The 21627-nt window shown below is 41.4% G+C and overlaps 1 protein-coding gene across 1 annotated transcript in view; it reads right to left on the bottom strand.

Moving 5' to 3' along the window:
• Positions 1-1659: 1659 nt before the first annotated feature.
• LOC141112108 (SITS-binding protein-like) overlaps positions 1660-21627 on the bottom strand; it is a 143280-nt gene continuing 123312 nt past the window's right edge. Inside the window, exons 9-10 of the mRNA XM_073604565.1 lie at positions 14601-14780; positions 1660-3619 (exon numbers count right to left, since the gene is read on the bottom strand). Coding sequence (XP_073460666.1) covers positions 3446-3619; positions 14601-14780 — 354 coding nt within the window. The 3' untranslated portion in view covers positions 1660-3445. The remainder of the gene's footprint in view (positions 3620-14600; positions 14781-21627) is intronic.

Raw genomic sequence — 21627 nt, 5'->3', positions numbered from 1 at the left:
TCTTACTCATGATCTAAAAGTATCTAGTAAGTCCATTGGGAAATGGTTACTATTTCTTTTTGAAAACTGTAACACAATGATATACACTATATTACCAAAAGCATTGGGACGCCTGCCTTTACACGCACATGAACTTTAACGGCATCCCAGTCTTAGTCTGTAGAGTTAAATATTGAGTTGGCCCAGAGCCAAAACTATGGGGGTGGGGGGGCAGAGGTGCTGTACTACAGGCGCGGCCTTGAGAGGGGTGCTGCAGCTGGTACTGATCCTCCTGCAGCAGCCGAAAGGCCACGTCCCCTCCTCTATCTCACGCTAGCATTCAGCTGCTGCAGGAGGAAAATACAGGGATCAGTACCTGTGAATACCAATCCAGCTGCCACTCCTGTTCCTGCTCCTTCTTCAGCTGACGACCCCCTGCTCATTTGCCCCCCCTTCTCTGTCTCCTGCTCTCCATCTAGATTCTTTGCGGCAGCAGACAGGATAGAGAGCGGGGGAAGGAAAGACCAGGAGAACTAGTGTCGAGGAAGGTCTTTCCGAGCATATGATGAGCTTCTCTGTGCTGTGGATCATGCCTTTATTCAGCCCACACTGCACAACTAGCCAGGAAGAGGAGGTGAGCACTGCGGGGGTACCAGAGGAGGCAGGGGTACTAGAGGAGCAGGGGGGAGACCAGAGGAGCAGGGGGGGACCAGAGGAGCACAGGGGGACCAGAGGAGCACAGGGGGAACCAGAGGACCACAGGCGGGAACCAGAGGCACTCTGGGGGACAGAGGAGTTAGAGGGGGACCAGAGGAGCAGGGGGGAGACCAGAGGAGCACGGGGAGGGGGGACCAGAGGAACAGGAGGGACCCAAAGGAGCAGGAGGGAAACAGAGGAGCATGGTGGGGACCAGAAGAGCATGGAGGGATCAGAGGAGCATGAGGGGGGAACCAGAGGCGCACGGGGAAGTGGACGGACAACTGACTCTACAGCTATGGCCTGAGATTTTCTCACTTTCTTGTCTAATCCCCCTGTCTATTGTATCAGCTGCCCTGCTTGCGTTATCTTTTCAACACGGGCGGGCGGACTTCGCCAGCAAATCCGCCTGCTCAGCATGGTATCTCTCCACTGCTCCCTGCTAAGCAGGCAGATGACAGGTCTGTGTTTACTCTGTCTATGCAGAGCAGACACAGCCGCTTTCCTCTAAGGGCAGTCTGTTTGACCATTCTTCCAGAAGCGCATTTGTGAGGTCAGGCACTGATGTGGATGAGAAGGCCTGGCTCACAGTCTCCACTCTAATTTATTTCAAAGGTGTTCTATCAGGATGAAGTCAGGACTCTGTGCAGGCCAGCCAAGTTCCTCCACCCCAAACTCGCTCATACATGTCTTCATGGACCTTGCTTTTTGCACTGGTCCAAATCATTTGGTGGAAGGGGGATTATGGTGTGAGGTTGTTTTTCAGGGGTTGGGCTTGGCCTCTAATTCCAGTGAAGGTAACTCTTTAGGCGTCAGCACACCAAAACATTTTGGACAATTTCATGCTCCCTACTTTATGGGAACAGTTTGAGAATGGCCCCTTCCTGAGTCCTGACCTCAAACTGATAGAACACCTTTGGGATGAATTCGAGCGGAGACTGCGAGCCAGGCTTTCTTGTCCACAGCAGTGCCTGACCTCACAAATGCACTTTTGGAAGAATGGCCAAACATTCCCATAGACACCCTCCTAAACCTTGTGGACAGCCTTCCCAAAAGAGTTGAAGCTGTTATAGCCTCAACCCTATGGACTAAGACTGGGATGCCATTAAAGTTCATATGCGTGTAAAGGCAGGTGTTCCAAAAACTTTTGATAATATAGTATATGTATTAAAGGATGTGTCTACAGATCTCCCATGGCAACATGAAAAGTAAGAACATTTCCAACTGGACATAATTATGTAAAAAAAACCTGTACACCCATAATGGAACAAGTTAGGTCATGAATAATATATATACAAGAATGATGATATTGTTGCCTTGTCTCATGTAGCTTATCAGAATTATGGAGTTGTATTTAATGTACCCATAGATATTAGACAACGTTAACAAATTAATATGTTAATAAGTTAATATGACATGTAATAAGTTAATATGACATTTCCTTCTGAACAATTGAAAGGTAAAAAAAACATTTCTAGGATAGGCAAATATGATTAAATCTGAATGTAAAAGAAGGGAACAATAAAAGTTGTCACAATGATCCCATAAACAGGCAAATATTTGTAGATAGCTGTTGTCCTTTAACAGTTTTAGCTACATGACCTGTTTATTTCCAGATTGGTTCTAATATGACCTAGAAGCTATATTTCTCTATGGTCTCAGAAATGGGGAAAAGTAGAATTAAAGTGACACCTTTTATAGTCTAATTGAAATGATGCAAACGGTAGGCTCCTGAGATAGGTAAAAGGTACAATTTCAGCTATGTCCAAAAAAAGCATGACATTTCTATTCTACTTCATCATCCATTTAATGGTATTATGTGAACACATTGCACGTACTAGAGGCTTGCAGAACTCTATAGATCTTAAGCAGTCTCACAGTTAGGGAAGACAGCTAATGGCAGGCAGCACTTTAATAAGAGGGGTTTCTCTATAAATCAATGGTCATGTGAGCCTAAATTGGACTAGTGGAAACAGAAAGACAGCAGCTGCCATTACTTTCTTGTTTTTAGTTGCAGGCTCCGTCCTGGCATTACTTTTCAATCTACCATTGAAGGAACAAGTCTGAAAGGTCTGGAGTCTTATTTTACATTCTAGATTCAGGTTAGTGAATCACTAGGTTGGAAAACCAGGATTGGGATCACAGCCCTTGACCCTGTACCTCTAAAAAAAAGCCAGCATCTTTATTGCTATTCTTACAGGTTCCCCAAACAGGAAACACGAAATGAGGGAAATACAGGCATTGCTGACACTACCTCCGGTTAGTTGCATGGCTGTTGTCGGCTTCAGTGCTTTCTGCTAATCATGTACATCCAGAAAGGCAGAATAAATCGTACAAGCTCCATACTTGCTGCAGATTGGTGACTCAGAAAGCAGTGAACTGTATGAGAGCCAGGTAAACAGCATTTCAGGAGACGTCAGCAATGCTGTCTCCATACTCCCTTACACACGCTTTTTTTTTTTTATATATGATACCTGAATGCACAGGGTCTTTTGGCAGTATATGTATGCTACTATCTTTGATCACCTCTAAATATTCCTCTAATTTTATTTCTATTGACATGGCTCAGCACAACTACCACTTGTATACTGCTCGCCAAGGTAAACATTCAAACCTGGCCTTTTGTTCATCCAGTTTTAATGACATGAAGTCATCAGATATAATCATTTGTGCCACATACCTTGACCCATTATGGAAAATATACATTAAATCACTTGTACTGGCAAATACAATCAAATGGCTGTGAGTACCTGTAACAGTTTTAGATATATTAGACTTTCTTAATAAAAACTGGAATTTCCTGCAGGCCACAGCTATAGTTTTGAAGCATGGTTCCTCCATCAAACACCTGTGAAGTATTGGTGTCCATCCATTGCCAATCCTTTCCAGGAAGGTAAATGTCTCGGTGGAAATGACCTTTTTCAGTAATTGGTGCAATCAGCATCTGAAAAGAAAAGTAATTTGCTCAGAGTGGAATTTTAATCTTGGAAATGTGCAGATCTGCCCACACCATCTTTCAGGAATGACCAGGTGTTATCTTAGCAGAGGATTAATTTTATTATATAGTTATTATTTATTCCTGAGGAAGTAACGTTGTTCAATGAAACATGTTGAAGAAATTCCCTGAACCATCTTAAACTATTGTAAAATATCAATATGTAATCTAAGAAGATATTAAAGCGGAGCTCCACCCAAAAGGGGAAGCTTCGCCTATTTGCTTCCCCCCCCCGTCCGGTGCCACTATTGGCACCTTTCAAGGGGAGCGGGTACATGGTTTTGACAGGTATCCGCTCCAACTTCCAGGTGATTTCGCTATGGCGAGATCACCTGGAAGTTCGGCCCCCCTCTTTCAACCGCCGCCGGGCAATTCACAAAGAGCAGTGTGCTTCGCCCATGCACAGTAGGAACTGGCTGTGAAGCCACAAGGCTTCACTGCTGGTTACCATTACAAGCAATGGCCGCAGCAGCACCTTAAAGCCCAATGGAAAAATTGGCTGGAGTGAAGAAACCTCTGTATTCCTGGACAGGTAAATGTCCTAATACAGTATTTGTAGCTGCTGACTCTTAATTTTTTATGAACGAGCCTGGAGCTCTGCTTTAAAGTAGATCAGAATCAGGATACATTTAAAGTGATTACGTGTTCCTAGTAAACATTTTGTAAAACTGTAAATATACAAGTGAACTACCAGGCTAAATGTATCATTTTAAAATGGTTGTATCTGATGTAAATAAAGCTTTTATGAGATATATATTATTATTATTATTATTTTTATACAGGATCTTTATAGCACCAACAGTTTGCGCAGACAGTACAGTTACAAAACACTTCAATACTGGTGAAATCAAAGGGCCCTGCTCATTAGAGCTTACAATTTAGGAGGGATGGTCAAGTAATACAAAAGGTAAATAATAGCTGTGGGGGATGAACTGATGGGAAAAATTAAAGTACAGTTGTTAGGTGGAGGCAGAACAGGCTTCTCTCAAGAGGAGGTTTTTCAGGCAAAAAGCAAACAGAGTAGGGGATAATCAGACAGATTGCGGTAGGGAGTTCTATAGGATGGGAGAGGCTCAGGAAAAGTCCTGGAGGCGAGCATGGGAGGAGGTGATGAGGGAGCAAGCGAGCAGGAGGTCTTGGGAGGAACAAAGATAACGGTTAAGTTGTTATTTTGGGACTAGGTTAATGATGTAGCTGGGGGCCAAGTTGTGGATGGCTTTGTAAGTTATTGTTAGTATTTTGAATTTAATTTGTTGGGTGAGTGGCAGCCAAATAGGGAATGGGATAGGAGAGTAGCAGACACTGAATGGTTGGTAAGGAGGATGAGTCTGGCAGCAGCATTCGTGAAGGACTGAAGGGGGGGTAGCCTATGTAAAGGTAAGCCAATGAGAAAGGAGTTGCAGTAATCGAGACGAGAGATGACCAGCGAGTGAATTAGGAGCTTAGTGATGTCATTGGTTAGAAAGGGGCATATTTTCAAGATGTTGCAGAGGTTGAGGCGGCAATATTTGGACAGTGATTGGACGTGGGGCCAGAAGGATAGTTCAGAGTCCAGGATTACACCTAGAACCGTGCCATGCGGAGATGGGCTGAGAGTTCTGCCATCGATCTTGACAGAGAGATCAGGGGAAGGGGCATAATATATTTGTTGTATTTTTCGAATGTTTGATAACTATGAGATACCCGGAAAGTCCCACTGATACTGTGTTTCTAGAGTTGAATATAAAATTGGGGATGACGGTACAAATATAATTATCTACTCATAGAATCCAGTAAATGTTCTCTATTTTATTGTGAATTGATTGTCCATTCACCAGTGTTCCCTATATGAGCACACGTTTCCACTATCTCACTGCTCAAACACTATTTGAGCAATGAGAATTTAATAGTACTTTGTGGTTTTGAGTGACACATGAGCTAATTTCCAAAAATAAAAAAGTAAACAGCAGTTAGCCATACAAACCAAATTCTTCCTTTTAAAAAAAACTTAAAACTTGATTGGTTGCTATGGGAAACCGCCTCTTTCTCATTCCAGTTTTAGCAAATTATCTCTACAGCCTACATTAGCTTGGGCATTCTCTCTCTATTTCATATGGCATTCTTAAAATGACATCTATCATCTTGACAACAACCACTCAAAAAATAGAATTCTTATTAGCATGATAAAATGGAAGCTCACGAAACCTGATCCACATGTCACTGGCTCTTTCTGAGAGTGTCATGTTTGCAGCCTGAGCTCTGAATCATTTGAGGCAAGTGCAGATGTTTCAGAGGTTCTTTCAGCAATGGAAACAATGACTAATTGGCCATAACTTCAAAATACATCACTTCTCCTTTTCTCTTTTACGTTAAAAGGTCTGGGTCCGTGATTTATTGATGTGGATGTGTGAAGTAGTCTGGACTTCCAATGGAGTCAACATCAAAGTGTCAGATACTAATATGATCCATAAAGCTGTTTGAATGGGATCATGGCCTAAGATGAGTGATTTCAGCCAATAAACTCAGGAATGTTTACTACCACAGAATGATGGGCCACAATTCAAACACTGTCCAGATGGGAAAAATTCTAAAATCTGAGATATGAGAATTACAGCCATAAAAGGAAGTATGTGGAGAGTGTAAGCTATGATTTACTTATATAGTAGCTACCACGCATTTCCAAAATGTAGCCCCCAAAATGTTTCAGAAATAGGAGAATTCAATAAAAAAATCAAATAAAGCTTTTTGGGGAGTTTAAATGTCAGATGAAAAATGGTCCATTGAATGTAATGGAAAGCATGGTATTGATTTGATTACTCTAGTGTTGTTTCTTTGGCATTTTTTTGTGAAAGCTTGACCAAATTTGATTACAAAGAACTAATTCATACTCATAAATAGAACCGTTGCAAGTTTTTCTCTATCCATGTTATACTATGTTTTTAAGATATTGCCATCCTAGCCCTTAATTTAGGGAGTAATATCTGTATACTGTGTAATAACACCTTTTATCTCTACTTTGACTATGTACTGCTTCCACTTCTCTTTTTTAATGCAAAAACGCAATACGTTTTAGTAAAGTGAAAAATGGTCTAACTGATCTAAACCTCTTTGTGTGATAACATGGATTGGTCACACTCCCTGGTCTGTCTGGATGAGAATCACCTAGCCCTTTATACCAGCAGTTGCCAACCAGTGGTCCGTGGTCCATGAGAAAATATTGGTGTTCCCCAGGGGTTCTGCTGCAAATCAACATTGTGGTAGATGTATCCTGCCCAAGTAGTGAGTGTACAGCTTGTATAACAGTGTAAATTTGCTGTCCCCTCAAAATAACCCAACACACAGCCATTAATGTCTAAACCGCTGGCAACAAAAGTGAGTACACCCCTAAGTGAAAGTGTCCAAATTGGGCCATTAGCCATTTTCCCTCCCCGGTGTTATGTGACTCGTTAGTGTTACAAGGTCTCAGATGTGAATGGGGAGCTGGTGTGTTAAATTTGGTGTTATCGCTCTTACTCTCTGATACTGGTCAGTGGTCACTGGAATTTCAACATGGCACCTCATGGCAAAAAATTATCTGAGGATCTGAAAAAAACAATTGTTGCTCCACATAAAGATGGCATAGCCTATAAGAAGACCCTGAAACTGAGCTGCAGCACGGTGGCCAAGACCATACAGCGGTTTAACAGGGCAGATTCCACTCAGAACAGGCCTCGCCATGGTTGACCAAAGAAGTTGAGTGCACCTGTTCAGTGTCATATCCAAAAACTGTCTTTGGGAAATAGACATATGAGTGCTGCAGAGGCTGAAGGGGTGGGGAGTCAGCCTGTCGTGCTCAGACCATACTCCGCACACTGCATCAAATTGGTTTGCATGGCTGTCTTCCCAGAAGGAAGCCTCTTCTAAAGATGATGCACAAGAAAGTCCGCAAACAGTTTGCTGAAGACAAGCAGACTAAGGACATGGATTACTGGAACCATGTCCTGTGGTCTGATGAGACCAAGATAAACTTATTTGGTTCAGATGGTGTCAAGCATGTTTGGCGGCAACCAGGTGAGGAGTACAAAGACAGTCAAGCAACAGTCAAGCATGGTGGTGGGAATGTCATGGTCTGGGGCTGCATGAGTGCTGCCGGAACTGGGAAGCTACAGTTCATTGAGGGAACCATGAATGCTAACATGTACTGTGGCATACTGAAGCAGAGCATGATCCCCTCCCTTCAAAGACTGGGCCACAGGGTAATTATTCCAACACGATAACAACGACCCCAAAGCTGAGGGTAAAGGTGATGGACTGGCCAAGCATGTCTCCACACATAAACCCTATTGAGCATTTGTGGGGCATCCTCGAATGGAAGGTGGAGGAGCGCAAGGTCTCTAATATCCACTAGCTCAGTGATGTCATCATGGAGGAGTGGAAAAGACTCCAGTGATAACCTGTGAAGTTCTGGTGAACTCCATGCCCAAGAGGGTTAAGGCAGTGCTGGAAACTAATGGTGGCCACGTAAAATATTGACACTTTGGGCCCAATTTGGACATTTTCACTTAGTGGTGTACTCACTTTTGTTGCCAGCAGTTTAGACATTAATGGCTGTGTGTTGAGTTATTTTGAGGGGACAGCAAATTCACACTGTTATACAAGCTGTACACTCACTACTTTACATTGTAGCAAAGTGTCATTTTTTCAGTGTTGTCACATAAAAAGATATAATAAAATATTTACAAAAATGTGAGGGGTGTACTCACTTTTGTGAGATACTGTATATATATATATATATATATATATATATATATATATATATATATATATATAAATATACAGTGGAACCTCGGATTACAAGCATAATCCATTCCAGGAGTATGCTCGTAATCCAAAGTACTCGCATATCAAAGCGAGTTTTCCCATAGAAATCAATGGAAACGAAAATAATTTGTACCGCATTGACTTCAATGGGATGCAATACCGCATGCGGCCAGAATCATGGGGGGCGCCAGAGAGCCTCAGAAACGGCCGAAAAAGGCCAAAGGATTCTTTGGCGGACCTCGGCAAACCTCGGAAAGACTTCCTACCCGAGATTTGCCAAGGTCAGCCGTGCTGTACTCGGGCCTTTCCGTGCATTTCCGAGCGTGATGCTCCAGCACCCCCCCACCTCAGGCCAAAAGTGGTACTGCACACCGCTTTGGCCTGAATAGTGCTCATTTTGCGAGACAACACTCGCAAACCGAGTTATGATTTTTAAAAATACAGTGCTCGTATTGCGAAACGCTCGTTAACCGCAATCCGAGGTTCCACTGTATATATATATATATATATATATATATATATAATAAATAACTTAAATTATGCAGTTCTCTGTTCTGATGACAGAGGTCCTTACCTTTCTCCTATAGCAGCAGCAGTGGTTTCCCATACTCCTGGACAGCTCTGCACTCAAGTAAGGATGCGTTAGAGATACACTGTCCCGGAGTACTGGAAGATAAGTCCATATTGATAATGTGCCCTCATAAAGCATGTCGATGACATTCTGGGAAAAGTATATATTGCCAGCACACAATGAGTCTTCAAAATAGCATCCAAAAATGTACTTAGGCGATCACATCACAGCAGTACATTTGTAAAGTTCTGGGGCCAGGAAAAACCTCTTGACATGCCTGGCGAAGGTGTCCTGCATGGCCCCAAAAAGTTACAATTTACTGTTGTGATGTGATCACTTTAATTCATTTTGGATGCTATTTTGAAGATCCATAATGTGTTAGTAAATATGCTTTGACTTGTGTTGATACTGGTTCCCAGCAGGTAGTTGCTGCACACACTTGTTTCCAGCCAAACATATGAGATGAGAATTTCTTTAATGCCAAAGGTAGAGAAGTACTAAGAGACCCTTTTGTTCAGGCTCTTTTCAAATGAATTGAGCATATTTAGTATTAGTTGCCTGCTAATGATGTTGTGGACACGTTTGTCTATGCAGCCTATTCATTTCAGTGCATGGCACATTTGCATTCCTAGTGAGTGCACGAGCCAAGCTGGGACACCGGAACCAAATAAAAAAACAGGCTGTAAGGATAATGCTTGGCTCTGATTGTCAGAAGCACTTGTTATCAGCCTTTAGGGAAATCTTACACAGCCCAAATATTGCAGCTGCTTTCTAGGCGCCTACTGAAAGTTTTAAGAAGCCACCACACCTTTGCTTCTGTTAACAAAAACGTACAGTACAGTACCTGACTGCGAGATTGTGTTTCCAGCGCGATCCCATCGCGCTGGTTCTCAGCGTGGGGTCCCCCCCAAAATCCATACCAGACCTAAGGGCCTGGTATGCCCCTAGGGGTGAACCCTCGCCAGTTTTTTATTTAAAATTTGGCGCCGTGTTCCCCCTCATGATTCATACCAGACAGCTGTCAGCGCTGCCTGTCGCTCATCGCGAAAGGAAAAAAAAGTTTCCTTTCCCGATGAGCGAGCCAGCTCGGCACTGGCTCCCGCGACGGGGCTCGCAGGTGTCTAATCTCGCCGATAACAGCGGCGGGATTGACACAATATCGCGGTCACCTACTGTAAGTGGTGCAGAAAAAATATATATATACAAAATGTTGAGTGCCTTGACTATCTTTTCTTTGGGGCTTGCCTAGCCTTGGTCGCCAATAGGAAAGGAGACATTTGCCTGTCATCGCTGTAATTGTTAAACCAGCAAATCAGCAGTAAAATTTCAACACAGAAATGATTAGACATGCGCGATTCGTTTCATTACATATCGAAATTTGGAAGAAATTTTCATTATACAGAGGTTTACATATATCTGAATTTCCGTATCACAATAGTAACAAATTTTAACGAATCCAAAATAAATTATAATGAAATTAATTATCCAAATTTAAAAATTAATTTGAAAATGAATTCAATTTTGCAATGGAAACATATTGCAGTAAATACAGTAAGGTATACAAAGGGAAATAAGATGACAAATCCTACTTAGGCTTCTTATTAGAATAGAAAAGAATAAAATAGAATAAAAAGAATAGAAAATAAAGGAAAATAATAGAATAGAATAATAGAATAGAATAAAATAGAATAGAAAAGAATAGAATAGAAAAGAATAGAGTAAAACAGAAAAGAATATTAAAGCATAGAATAGAAAATAAAATAATAACATAGAATAAAAAAAGAATAGAATATATTCTATCCTATTCTATTTTATTCTATTCAATTCCTTTATATTCAATTCCTTTATATTCTAATCTGTTTTATTTTATTCTGTTCTGTTCTACAAAGCAGCCTAAGTAGGAATCATCATCTTATTTTACTTTTATACCTAACTGTATTTATTGTAATGTTTCCATCTCCAATTCAAATTCGTTTTCAAATACATTTTTTTCAATTAATTTGAAAATAACGAATATACGAAATAAATCTGAATATATGAAACCAATTCAGTAAACGATGATGAAACAAAATTACTAACCTAAAGTGATATTAAAGTCTTGTTTTTTTTTTGTTTAAAAATAACAAACATGTCATACTTACCTGCTCTGGCAGTGGTTTTGCACAGAGCAGGTATGTATGCTGATTATCCAGACGTGTTTTGGATGTCCTCTTGCAGTGGTTAGTCTCTTTTCCCTGGCCTTGTTCTTCCAATGTACCCCCTGTAGTCTCATTACTATAAAGATGTATTCATCTATCTCTATAATGAGAGGGCAGGGACAGTTAACCCTTAGCACCACATCCCAAATTATGAAATGCAAAAGTAAAAGGGAATGGGGTAAAATTGAATAAAAGATTATTTTATGTAGTTCAGACGTTGCATACATTACTTCACCCGTGTCTACCTGATTATGTAAAACACCTTTAAAGTCCCTGGGGCAATTTTACCCCATTCCCTTTTACTTTTGCATGTATTCATCTATGTTGTCCCTGATTAATTAATGGACAGTATGCTTTTTCTATATATAATACCAAGCGTACACATTTTGATCTGCACCTTTGTGTGGTTGCTATCATGCATGTCATTTTGTTTGTGGTCCTTCCCCTTTGCAGCCCGCATTTCAGTTGCCTTCGGTGTTGGGGGCTCCACCCCCTAGCCGTGCGGCCGCCCAACGCCGTATGTGTGACCGCACATACATGTGCGGTCTGACTGTGGTGTTATGGGGATCCGTTCTACTTGTGAGAATTGGTCCCGCTCTGCTCCCATTGCAGGGTCCCGCCCTCCCGTGAACGGGGGGGTTGAGCGCATGCACGGTAATTTGCGGCTGGTCCGGGCGACGTCGATTCGGATATGACGTACATCCGGTCGGGACGTATGTACAGTTGGACACGGTGCTTCCTGGCCAGAGACAGCCCGACTCCACTTTGTCCACCAGCATTAGGTAGTTGTTGTTGCCTTCCCAAATTGCATCTGCCCCCTTTGAATACGGCCGGGTCTTGGGAAATTTATATGCCCTGCGCTTACTTATTACTTTATTATATTTTTTTGTCTCCTCTCTTTTCAGCCTTAAAGCTCTTGGACCCCCATAGGACTTTTTGTAACCATATGCTACTATCCTAGTGTGATTACTATTTTTGAAGGGTTCTGAGACTGGCTGATTAGTCTCTGGTGGTTATCCCCATCTTGAGCAATGTTGAGGAGACCTGGGTAAGCACATTTTTGCAATCCCTTGTATTAATCCCTCTTTGGCCGCTATATGCAGTTAGTTTATATGTGATGCGTTTTGGGCTTTTTCTATATGCAGATGTATACATATTGTTATATATTTCTCTATAGATTTATACAGTTCGATTAAGGCATACGAAGTCTGAGATTGGTGGATTTTTTCTGCCAGCCCCCCTGCCTATACTACCTTTGTTATTTAGTACCGTAATGCCCTGTACACATGATAGGATTTTCCGACAACAAAATTCATGGTTCTTTTCCGGCGGATGTTGGCTCAAACTTGTCTTGCATACACACGGTCACACAAATCTTGTCGGAAATTCCGAACGTCAAGAACACGGTGACATACAACACGTACGACAAGCCAAGAAAATTAAGTTCAATAGCCAGTGCGGCTCTTCTGCTTGATTCTGAGCATGCGTGGAACTTTGTACGTCAGAATTGTGCACACACGATCGGAATTTACGAGAACGGATTTTGTTGTCGGAAAATTTGATAACCAGCTTTCAAATTTTGTGTCCGATGGAGCCTACACACAGTCGGAGTTTCTGACAACAAGCTCCTATAGAACATTTTCCGTCGGAAAATCCTATCGTGTGTACGGGGCATTCGTTTTTTTTACCTACCTATCTACGTTACCTCTGCTACCTGGTTGGTTGGATTACATTTATAAAGCTATATGTGCCCCTGCAGCTAGGTGTTGTTCCCTTGCGCTTGTGTGCTGCTTTGCTTGGCTGTCTATGGGTGGGGACGCATACAGATGACATGCTTATTACTAATAATTATTATGTATATATATATATATATATATATATATATATATATATATATATATATATATATATATATATATATATATATATATATATATATATAGCTATATTTGGTCTTGATGTTTAAATTCATTGTTTATCTGTTTCTTTTTTTATTTTTATGTACATTAGATTGCAAGCTCCTGAAGAATTTGTACAAGCTCCTCTAATTTGTACAGTTGTGCCTATAAAGTCCATGTTTTTGTATACAATTAACTTTCCAATCTATCTAGGACGTAACGTTGGCATACAAATTATTCAGTATCCACATTGCCATCATGTGGCGATACATAACACTTTATTTTCTAGATGGGGTAAGTGCTGGACCGACTGGCAGGGGGGATTAGTTGTTTGCCGCCCCCCCCCAAAAAAAACACCAGCCGCCACTGTTGTTATCATTAACAAGTTCCATACAAATTACTTAGCACCACAAAATAGAAGTGGTACTGGGAGGTGGGTAGGGGGTAGAGACTAGGAATAGTGCTCAGAGGTGGGTGGAGGGTGGAAACAAGGGGTGATTCAGGGCAGAGGAGGGGATACCTACATCCATTCTCTGAGAAAAAAAGCCCTGATCCTGATAATAAAAACTCAGATTTTTACACTTTTTTTTTCCTGCAGAACTACAAATAGCAATCAGTTTTTAGCCGAGCCAAGGACAGATTCTTAGATTTTCAACCTGGGGAAGACTCTTAGGCATACAGATTTAATTTCTGTGCTGGCCGGGATGTCCAGAAGCTCAGAGGGCAATAAATTCATACTATTAAGACAGATAAACACTTTTTCCTTACTATGCAGCCGCAAAGGGAATTTGTGACTAGAGACAACGCGTTTGAAGTCTCCTTCTGTATGCTGATGTCAGCTCTTCTTGATTGGAAATGTCACAGGATAATTGTCAACAGCAACCACTGCAATACTTAATAATATGGTAATGGGTAAGTGTTATCTTCATATGCATAAGGATTTTCTATTTCAAATTGCCTCTTCAGCCCCCATAATGGGCCGCTTCCACCCTCAGGCCCCGCTGAAACCAAGTGGGCTGCTATGGCAATTGTTATGCCACTAGTGGCCAGGTGTGGATGGTGCATGAGGGGCAGAGTGTTGTAATTGTCTGTTTACAGGTTTGTTGATAAATAAGGCAAATACTGGCATCTCCCTCTAAAAATACTACTTGCCTGGCTGTCGTGCTTATGTATTGGCTTTCATACTTTCCGAGTCCCTGAACTTAATCAATTATTGTATAATTATATTATATAAAAAGCAAAGTAGGTGCTCTGACTTAGGTCTGACTTTTCTGAGCTGTGTGTTCTTTTCCGAGGTCAGTGTCAGAGAATGTATTGAAAGCACGGACAGCCAGACAATTAATATTTTCACACTGAGCTCAGCAATGGCAGCTTCCATATTCTGTTTAGGTTAATTGTTTTTTATTTGCTGCCTTGTACTTTTCCTATTGTTTATAGCATTTCCATAATGTATTTTTCTGTTTTTGCTTTCAGCCTTTCCTTACCTCATCTCCAATAAGAAACTCATCATCCGTTGTGAAAGCCACTGGGTCCTCTGGGCTGAGCCACCAGACAGGCCTGTAGATGGGGTTTCCTGTCCTAAGCCATTCATAAGTGTATTTCATCAGTAGGGGAACAACTAAGTCTTGGTGTCTTTGTATGTACCGCTTTGTAAGATTGAGTACCTGTCTCATTAAAACATAAGCAGAATTTTATTCAGTACATGATTATTGCCATCACATGCTGTTTATACTATTTATACTGCTCTATTTATTATACGATACCATGTATTTATACACTTATCATTATATTATTATAAGTATTGGACATGTCACCATTTTTCTAGCAAATATATTTCTAAAGGTGCTATTGATATTAAATTTTCACTACATCTCGGTAACAATCCATGCAATCCATGCATACAAAGAAACCAAAACAAATGATTTCAAAAACAAAGTAATAAAATGGAATGACACAGGGAAAAAGTATTGAACACGCTAACTGAAATTCATTTAATATTTCAAAATCCTTTGTTGGTAATGACAGCTGTATGGAGAAACTAGTCACATGCATTGCTCAGGTGGGATTTTTTTGCCCATTCTTCTGCACAATATTCAAATCTTGAAGGTTCCGTGGGTCTCTTCTATGAACTTTGATCTTTAGTTCTTTCCATAGATTTTCTATCGGATTCAAGTCAGGTGATTGGCTGGGCCATTCTAGCAGCTTAATTTTCTTTCTTTGAAACCATATGAGAGTTTCCTTGGCTTTGTGTTTGGGATCATTGTCTTGCTGAAATGTCCACCCTCGTTTCATCTTCCTCATCCTAGTAGATAGCAGCAGATTTTTATCAAGAATGTCTTGGTACATTCATCGTTCCTTCAATGATACAAAGTTTTCCAGTACCGTATGTTGAAAAACAGCCCCGCGCCATGCTGTTCCCACCTCCAAACTTCACTGTTGGTGTGGGGGTGTTTTTGGGGTGATGTGCAGTGCCATTTGACCTCCAAACATGGTGTGTATTATGGTATCCAAAGAGTTAAATTTGGTCTGATCTGACCAGACTATATTCTCCCAGTATTTCACAGGCTTGTCTAAGTATTGTGCAGCAAACTAAACAAACTTCAACATGCTTTTTTTCCAGCAATGAAGTCTTGCGTGGTGAGGGTGCATCCAGGCCGTGGTGGTTGAGCGCATTACTTATTGTTTTATTTCAAACAATTGTACCTGCTAATTCCAGGTCGTTCTGAAGCCCTTCACAACTGGTCCTTGGCTCTTGGATAACTCTTCTAATAGTTCTTTTCACTCCTCTGTCAGAAAACTTGCGAGGTGCACCTGGTCGTGGCCGGTTTATGATGAAATTATGTTCTTTTCACTTCCGGATTATGGCCCCAACAGTGCTCACTGGAACATTCAGAAGTTTAGAAATCATTCACACCAAAGTCATCAGCATGTTTTGCAACAATAAGGTTGTGAAGGTCTTGAGAGAGCTCTTTGCTTTTACCATCATGAGATGCTTCTTGACTAAACCAGCTGATAATAATTTGCACTGACAAGGGGCAGGATTGCTTTCTAATTACTGGTAGATTTCAGCTGGTGTCTTGGCTTTCCATGCCTCTCTCCACCTCCCTTTCTTCGTGTGTTCAATACCTTTTCCCTGTGATATATATATATATATATATATATATATATATATACACACACACTCACACAGTATAGTATATAGTGGAGTTCTGGCTGCGAGACAGAGACTGAAGCTGCATACAGTTTAAACAGCACTTAGAACCAAAGCAGCACTTAGTGAAGTAAATAGTTCATTTGGACCAGCTTGGTTCAAATGAACTATTTAAAGTGACAGAAAACCTGGAGGTCAGCTTTCTAAAGCTTAAAGCTTTCTACAATATGCAGGATGTAATTTGGATCAAGTCGCTGTCTGCCAAGCTGCTAGACTGTAAGTTAAGCTATTTCACCACAACTGGATCCCTTCTAGAGATCACACTTTCAGTGTCAAGTCAGGGTTTCCATACACTGCTACTGCAACTACACTGCTAAAAAGCTTGCAACAGCTGTATGACTAAATGGCTCTAAAGAGGGCACCCAGGCAAACAATTGCATACACATTTGAATACATATGTATATAAACAGTCCATTCTCTCAAAATATTTGTAATCAGCTTGGCCGGTCTAGTGGTCCAGTTTTTCTTTCTGGGCAGCATAGCCTGGTCAGTAATTTTAATTTTCCCTGCTGCAGTTAACATGGTCCACCCTTTTAAGTGTGGCCCACTCCCTGTTGCAAAAAAACTGTAAAAAAACAAAAAAAAAAAAACAAATAGGAAAAAGTATAATAATATACTCACCTTTTCCTGGCTTAGGGTGACGCCATCATTCTGCCAATGGGATCCCAGGGAATTCTGAGTACTCAGAATTTTGTGTATTTCAGCACAGTGCCAGCTTGTCCTTTCAGTGAGATTTGAGCTACTCAGTATTCCTCAGAATCTTGCTGGGAAGAGGATGATGTCACCTTCGATTGGGTACCATGGGCAGAAGCCAGGAAAAGATAAGTACATAATCCAAGTTTTTTCCCCCTGTAGGTGTCTTTTCTTAAATAATATACCACAATTCTGCTGGGGCACATTCAACAAATGGAAGCTTGATAAAGCTTAGTAAATCATCCTACCCAGCCTGCTAATTCACAGCAAAAGAGCATAACTACACCAGTGACATCATCAGTGTACTCTCTTTTCCTTTCAGTACACTTCCAGTATTCATTTGACAGCACTGTGCAAGGCAGTAGAAAGTATTGTAGCAATGGCTTATAATACTGCCCCTCCCTCTGTCAGTTCTGCTGTGCAGGGGAATACAAGAACCTAATGTAAAGTCAGATTCAGATACTAATGCAAGTTGTATTTTAAAATAAATGTAAGTATTTTTAAAGAAATGCATAGATGGGGGCGTGGCTAGCCGACGGCGCGGCTGGCAGCACACTGAAAGAGCTCCGCTTCATCCCGGGCCAGAAAGGGGATCCACAGCGAGCAGGAGCTTCATTTTTGCTCATAAACCAGCGCAATAAGAGCGGGCATACCCCCAGATGACATCCCACAGGAGAAAACAGTGCCCTATTCCTGGGAAAATACTGACTTTTTTACTGTGCTGCGCCGCTCCCACAGCCAAGATGGCGCCGGCGGCCGGAGAGAGGACACACGCAGCCACAGCAAGCAGCACGGAAGGGTCTCTATGCCAAACAGAAGCCGCAGCAACAACAACCCCAGACAAGGACATCAAAACTACTCCCCACCTCCGTCAGCGTCCTCCAGCCCAGCAAAGAGCAGACAGAAGATGTCTATGGAACATGCAGACATGCAGACACTGAGGAGGTAAGTGGATTTAACTCTTCACTAGATGATACCAGGTAGTTACAAGACTCCATAACTGACTTTCCCACATCAAATCAGCCCGTAATGGACACCACCCTTAAGCATATGCTGGTATCCCTACGCACAACTCTGCACGCTGATATACTGGCTATCACACAGCAGTTCAAATCAGAAGTTAATGCGGTGTCCAACAGAGTAACACACGTTCAATCAAAAATGGGGGAGTTTGCAAATACATTCAACGACATGGTTGATGCCCAGAACGACAGAGACGACGAGATTGTACAAATTAAAACCAAATTAGCGGATTTGGAAGATAGATCAAGACGTAACAATGTCAAAATCAGGGGAATTCCCAAATCGGTCAAGCCCCCCGACCTGAAAAATTACTTTGTCAATATCATGAAAGTGGCACTCCCAGAAGCCCTGCTGGAGGACCTGGTCAGAGACCGCATTCATAGACTGCCAAAGCCAAAAAATATCCCATCTCATCTACCCAGGGATACGATAGTCCGAATACACTTATACCACATGAAAGATCAATTCATGATCACAGCCAGACGCCGTGACGATATGCCACAGGAGATGCAGGACTTATCCTTCTTCGCAGACCTTTCTGCATTCACCATGCAGCAACGCAGACAACTGGCCACTATCACCAAACCGCTAAACAATCATCATATCTCCTACAGATGGTTATACCCAGCTAAGCTAATGGTGACAAAAGATGGAGAGACTTTCATGATTACCACGATAAAGGAAGGCCTCCGACTCCTGAAGGAATGGAAAATTCTGGAACCCCAAAACATGAACGAAAACACGTACAGATCACCACCGTCCACAAGGGCAAACTCTGATGCAGAAACAGGCTGAACTCCTGCTCATCCTTGCTATATCGTATATCTCCCCTGATGGCCCCGGAGAATGCCACACAGTTTTGGTTTACTCTTTATATTCCCCCCTAGTTCTAGCGGTTGTTTTTCCGCACAGGTTCCAACAGAATCGCCAACTTTTTAAATCTTAGACTATTTCTTTTTCTTGTCTTTCCTAACGCTTTTCCTTCCCCATGATATACACAGACAGATAGTAACAGAAGATCATACAGGTCTACAGAGCCACAACAATCGGACTCAAGCCATACTCTTCAGCTGTAATCAGAACGGGAAAACCGACTCCAGGTAGGTAAATTATTATATTATTTTCCCAAGATGGCATTAAAAATCACTTCTTTCAATGTGAAAGGACTAAACAGCTCTTATAAAAGGCAAATGGCCTGAAAGGAAGCAATTAGACTCAAGAGCGATGTTATTTGTTTTCAAGAGACACACTTTGTCTCTAACAAACCACCACCCTTTCACCACCCAAAATACCCTCATGTGCTTCTAGCAAACGGCCCCAAAAAGAAAGGAGGTGTAGCTATAGCCATTAGAGACTCTATCCCATTCACTAAATTGGAAACACACCTTGATGCATCTGGAAGGTACATTATCTTAATATGTGAAATCTTCAAAACCAAATATATGTTGGTTAACGTATACCTGCCAAATACAAACCAACTTCGTTTTTTGAAGAGGATCTGGAAGAAAGTAGAATCCATAAAACAAGGGCATGTAATTTTGACTGGTGATTTTAATGCAATACCGAACAAAGAACTGGACCTATCTAACCCAATGCACTCCCAACAAAGAAGAGCAACTTTATCTCAGTTCCTTGCATCTTCTGACCTTTTCGATGTATGGAGATGCCAACACTCTTCGGAAAGGGACTTCCTTTTTTTCTAATGTGCACCACACGTACTCACGCATTGACTTGTTTATGGTAGATAAATTCATGTTGCAAAAGATAGTAAAGTCGAATATTCATGTTATAACCTGGTCAGATCATGCGCCCATTTCCATCAGTGTGGGGGATAAAGGCACAGAAACAAGAGCAAATAGATGGAGGAACGATAGCTTTACTTTATCCCAACCGGAAAATTTAAAAACTATTAGAACTGCTCTAAAGGAGTACTTTGAACTCAATGCTCAATCGGTGGATGATCCCTTCATACTGTGGAGTGCGCCCAAGGTCTATGTAAGAGGGTTGCTAATACAAATGAGCAGCAAGCTCAGGAGACAGCAGAAGAAGCGGCTCAATGACTTGTTAACCACAATCCAAAAACTAGAAACTAGCAACAAACAAAATACAACACAAAAAATTAGAGATTCGTTATTTTACGCTAGACAGGAACTACGTAATCACCTGATTTCCCGGCAGCAGAACCGCCTTTGTATCTTAAAAGCTAATACCTACCGTTGCGGAAACAAGGCGGGGAAACTGTTGGCAAACCAGCTAAAAGATAAAATTATTAAACAAAAAATTCAACATATGAAAAACCCCAAAACAGGGAAAATGGTATCAAATCCTAAAGAAATTGCTGACGCGTTCAGCGACTATTACGAATCTTTGTATAATCTTAAAGACGAACCTGATACACACTAACCCTCGGATGACATGATATCTGATTTTCTTTGATTCACCTTCCAAAACTTTCCCAAACAGAGCTATCCTCGCTCAACCTACCATTCACGGTCACTGAAATTGAAAAATTAATTAGATGTAGGCCGCACAACAAATCACCTGGTCCAGATGGATATTCTTACGAATATTACCAGCTGTTCCAAAATTAACTATCACTGTACCTAAAACAAGTCTTTGATGCCGCAATGTCCAAAGCCAGTTCCCACCTGAAATGCTAACAGCAACAATAATTACCCCACCTAAACCAGGCAAGGAACCTACAACACCACAAAATTTCAGACCCATTTCACTGTTGAACGTTGATGTCAAATTATATGCCAAATTAATTGCAAATAGAATATCCACTCTACTACCGAAACTTATCAATCAAGATCAGGTGGGTTTTGTGATTGGTCGTCAAGCGAACGACGCAACCAGAAGAATGATTAACATCATACATTCTGCTGAGAAATCAAAAAGGCCTTCTCTGCTTCTAACATTGGATGCAGAGAAGGCCTTTGACAGAGTGCATTGGGGGTACTTGGCTAAGCTCTTAGAGAAATTCAACATAAATGGTCCAATTCAAAATGCCATTAGGGCGCTGTACTCATCTCCCTCAGCATATGTATACACAGAAGGCATGTTCTCTAGAAATTTCAGAATAACCAACGGGACTAGACAGGGGTGCCCATTGTCCCCTTTAATCTTTGCTTTGGTCATAGAACCCCTAGCGGAAAAGATAAGAACCCACCCCGTAATTCAAGGAATTCCTTCCAGAAACCAACAGCACAGAATCTCACTTTTCGCTGACGATGTCATTTTGACATTGTCTGACCCATATTTATCTCTCAGAGCTGTACATGACACTCTTATTCAGTTTAGTAAGATATCCTACTACAAGGTCAATGCATCGAAATCCAGCATTCTAGAAATAGATAACCCCACCAAATCGGCCATCCAACAAGACCTTCCATACCCATAGTCCTCCAACTCCATGCCCTACTTGAGAGTCCAACTGACTTCCTCTACGTCCAAACTATACGAAGCCAATTATTACCCACTAATCTCAAAATTACAACAGGAAATATAAAAAATTCAGAAACACTACATTTCATGGGGCGGCCGCTTAGCGGCATATAAAATGCTACTTCTACCAAAATTGA

The sequence above is a fragment of the Aquarana catesbeiana genome, linkage group LG11 (assembly GCF_042186555.1).
Source record: "Aquarana catesbeiana isolate 2022-GZ linkage group LG11, ASM4218655v1, whole genome shotgun sequence".
Classification (NCBI taxonomy): Eukaryota; Metazoa; Chordata; class Amphibia; order Anura; family Ranidae; genus Aquarana; species Aquarana catesbeiana.
Note: the sequence above shows the minus strand (reverse complement) of the source record. Positions and strands in the feature narration are given on the sequence as shown.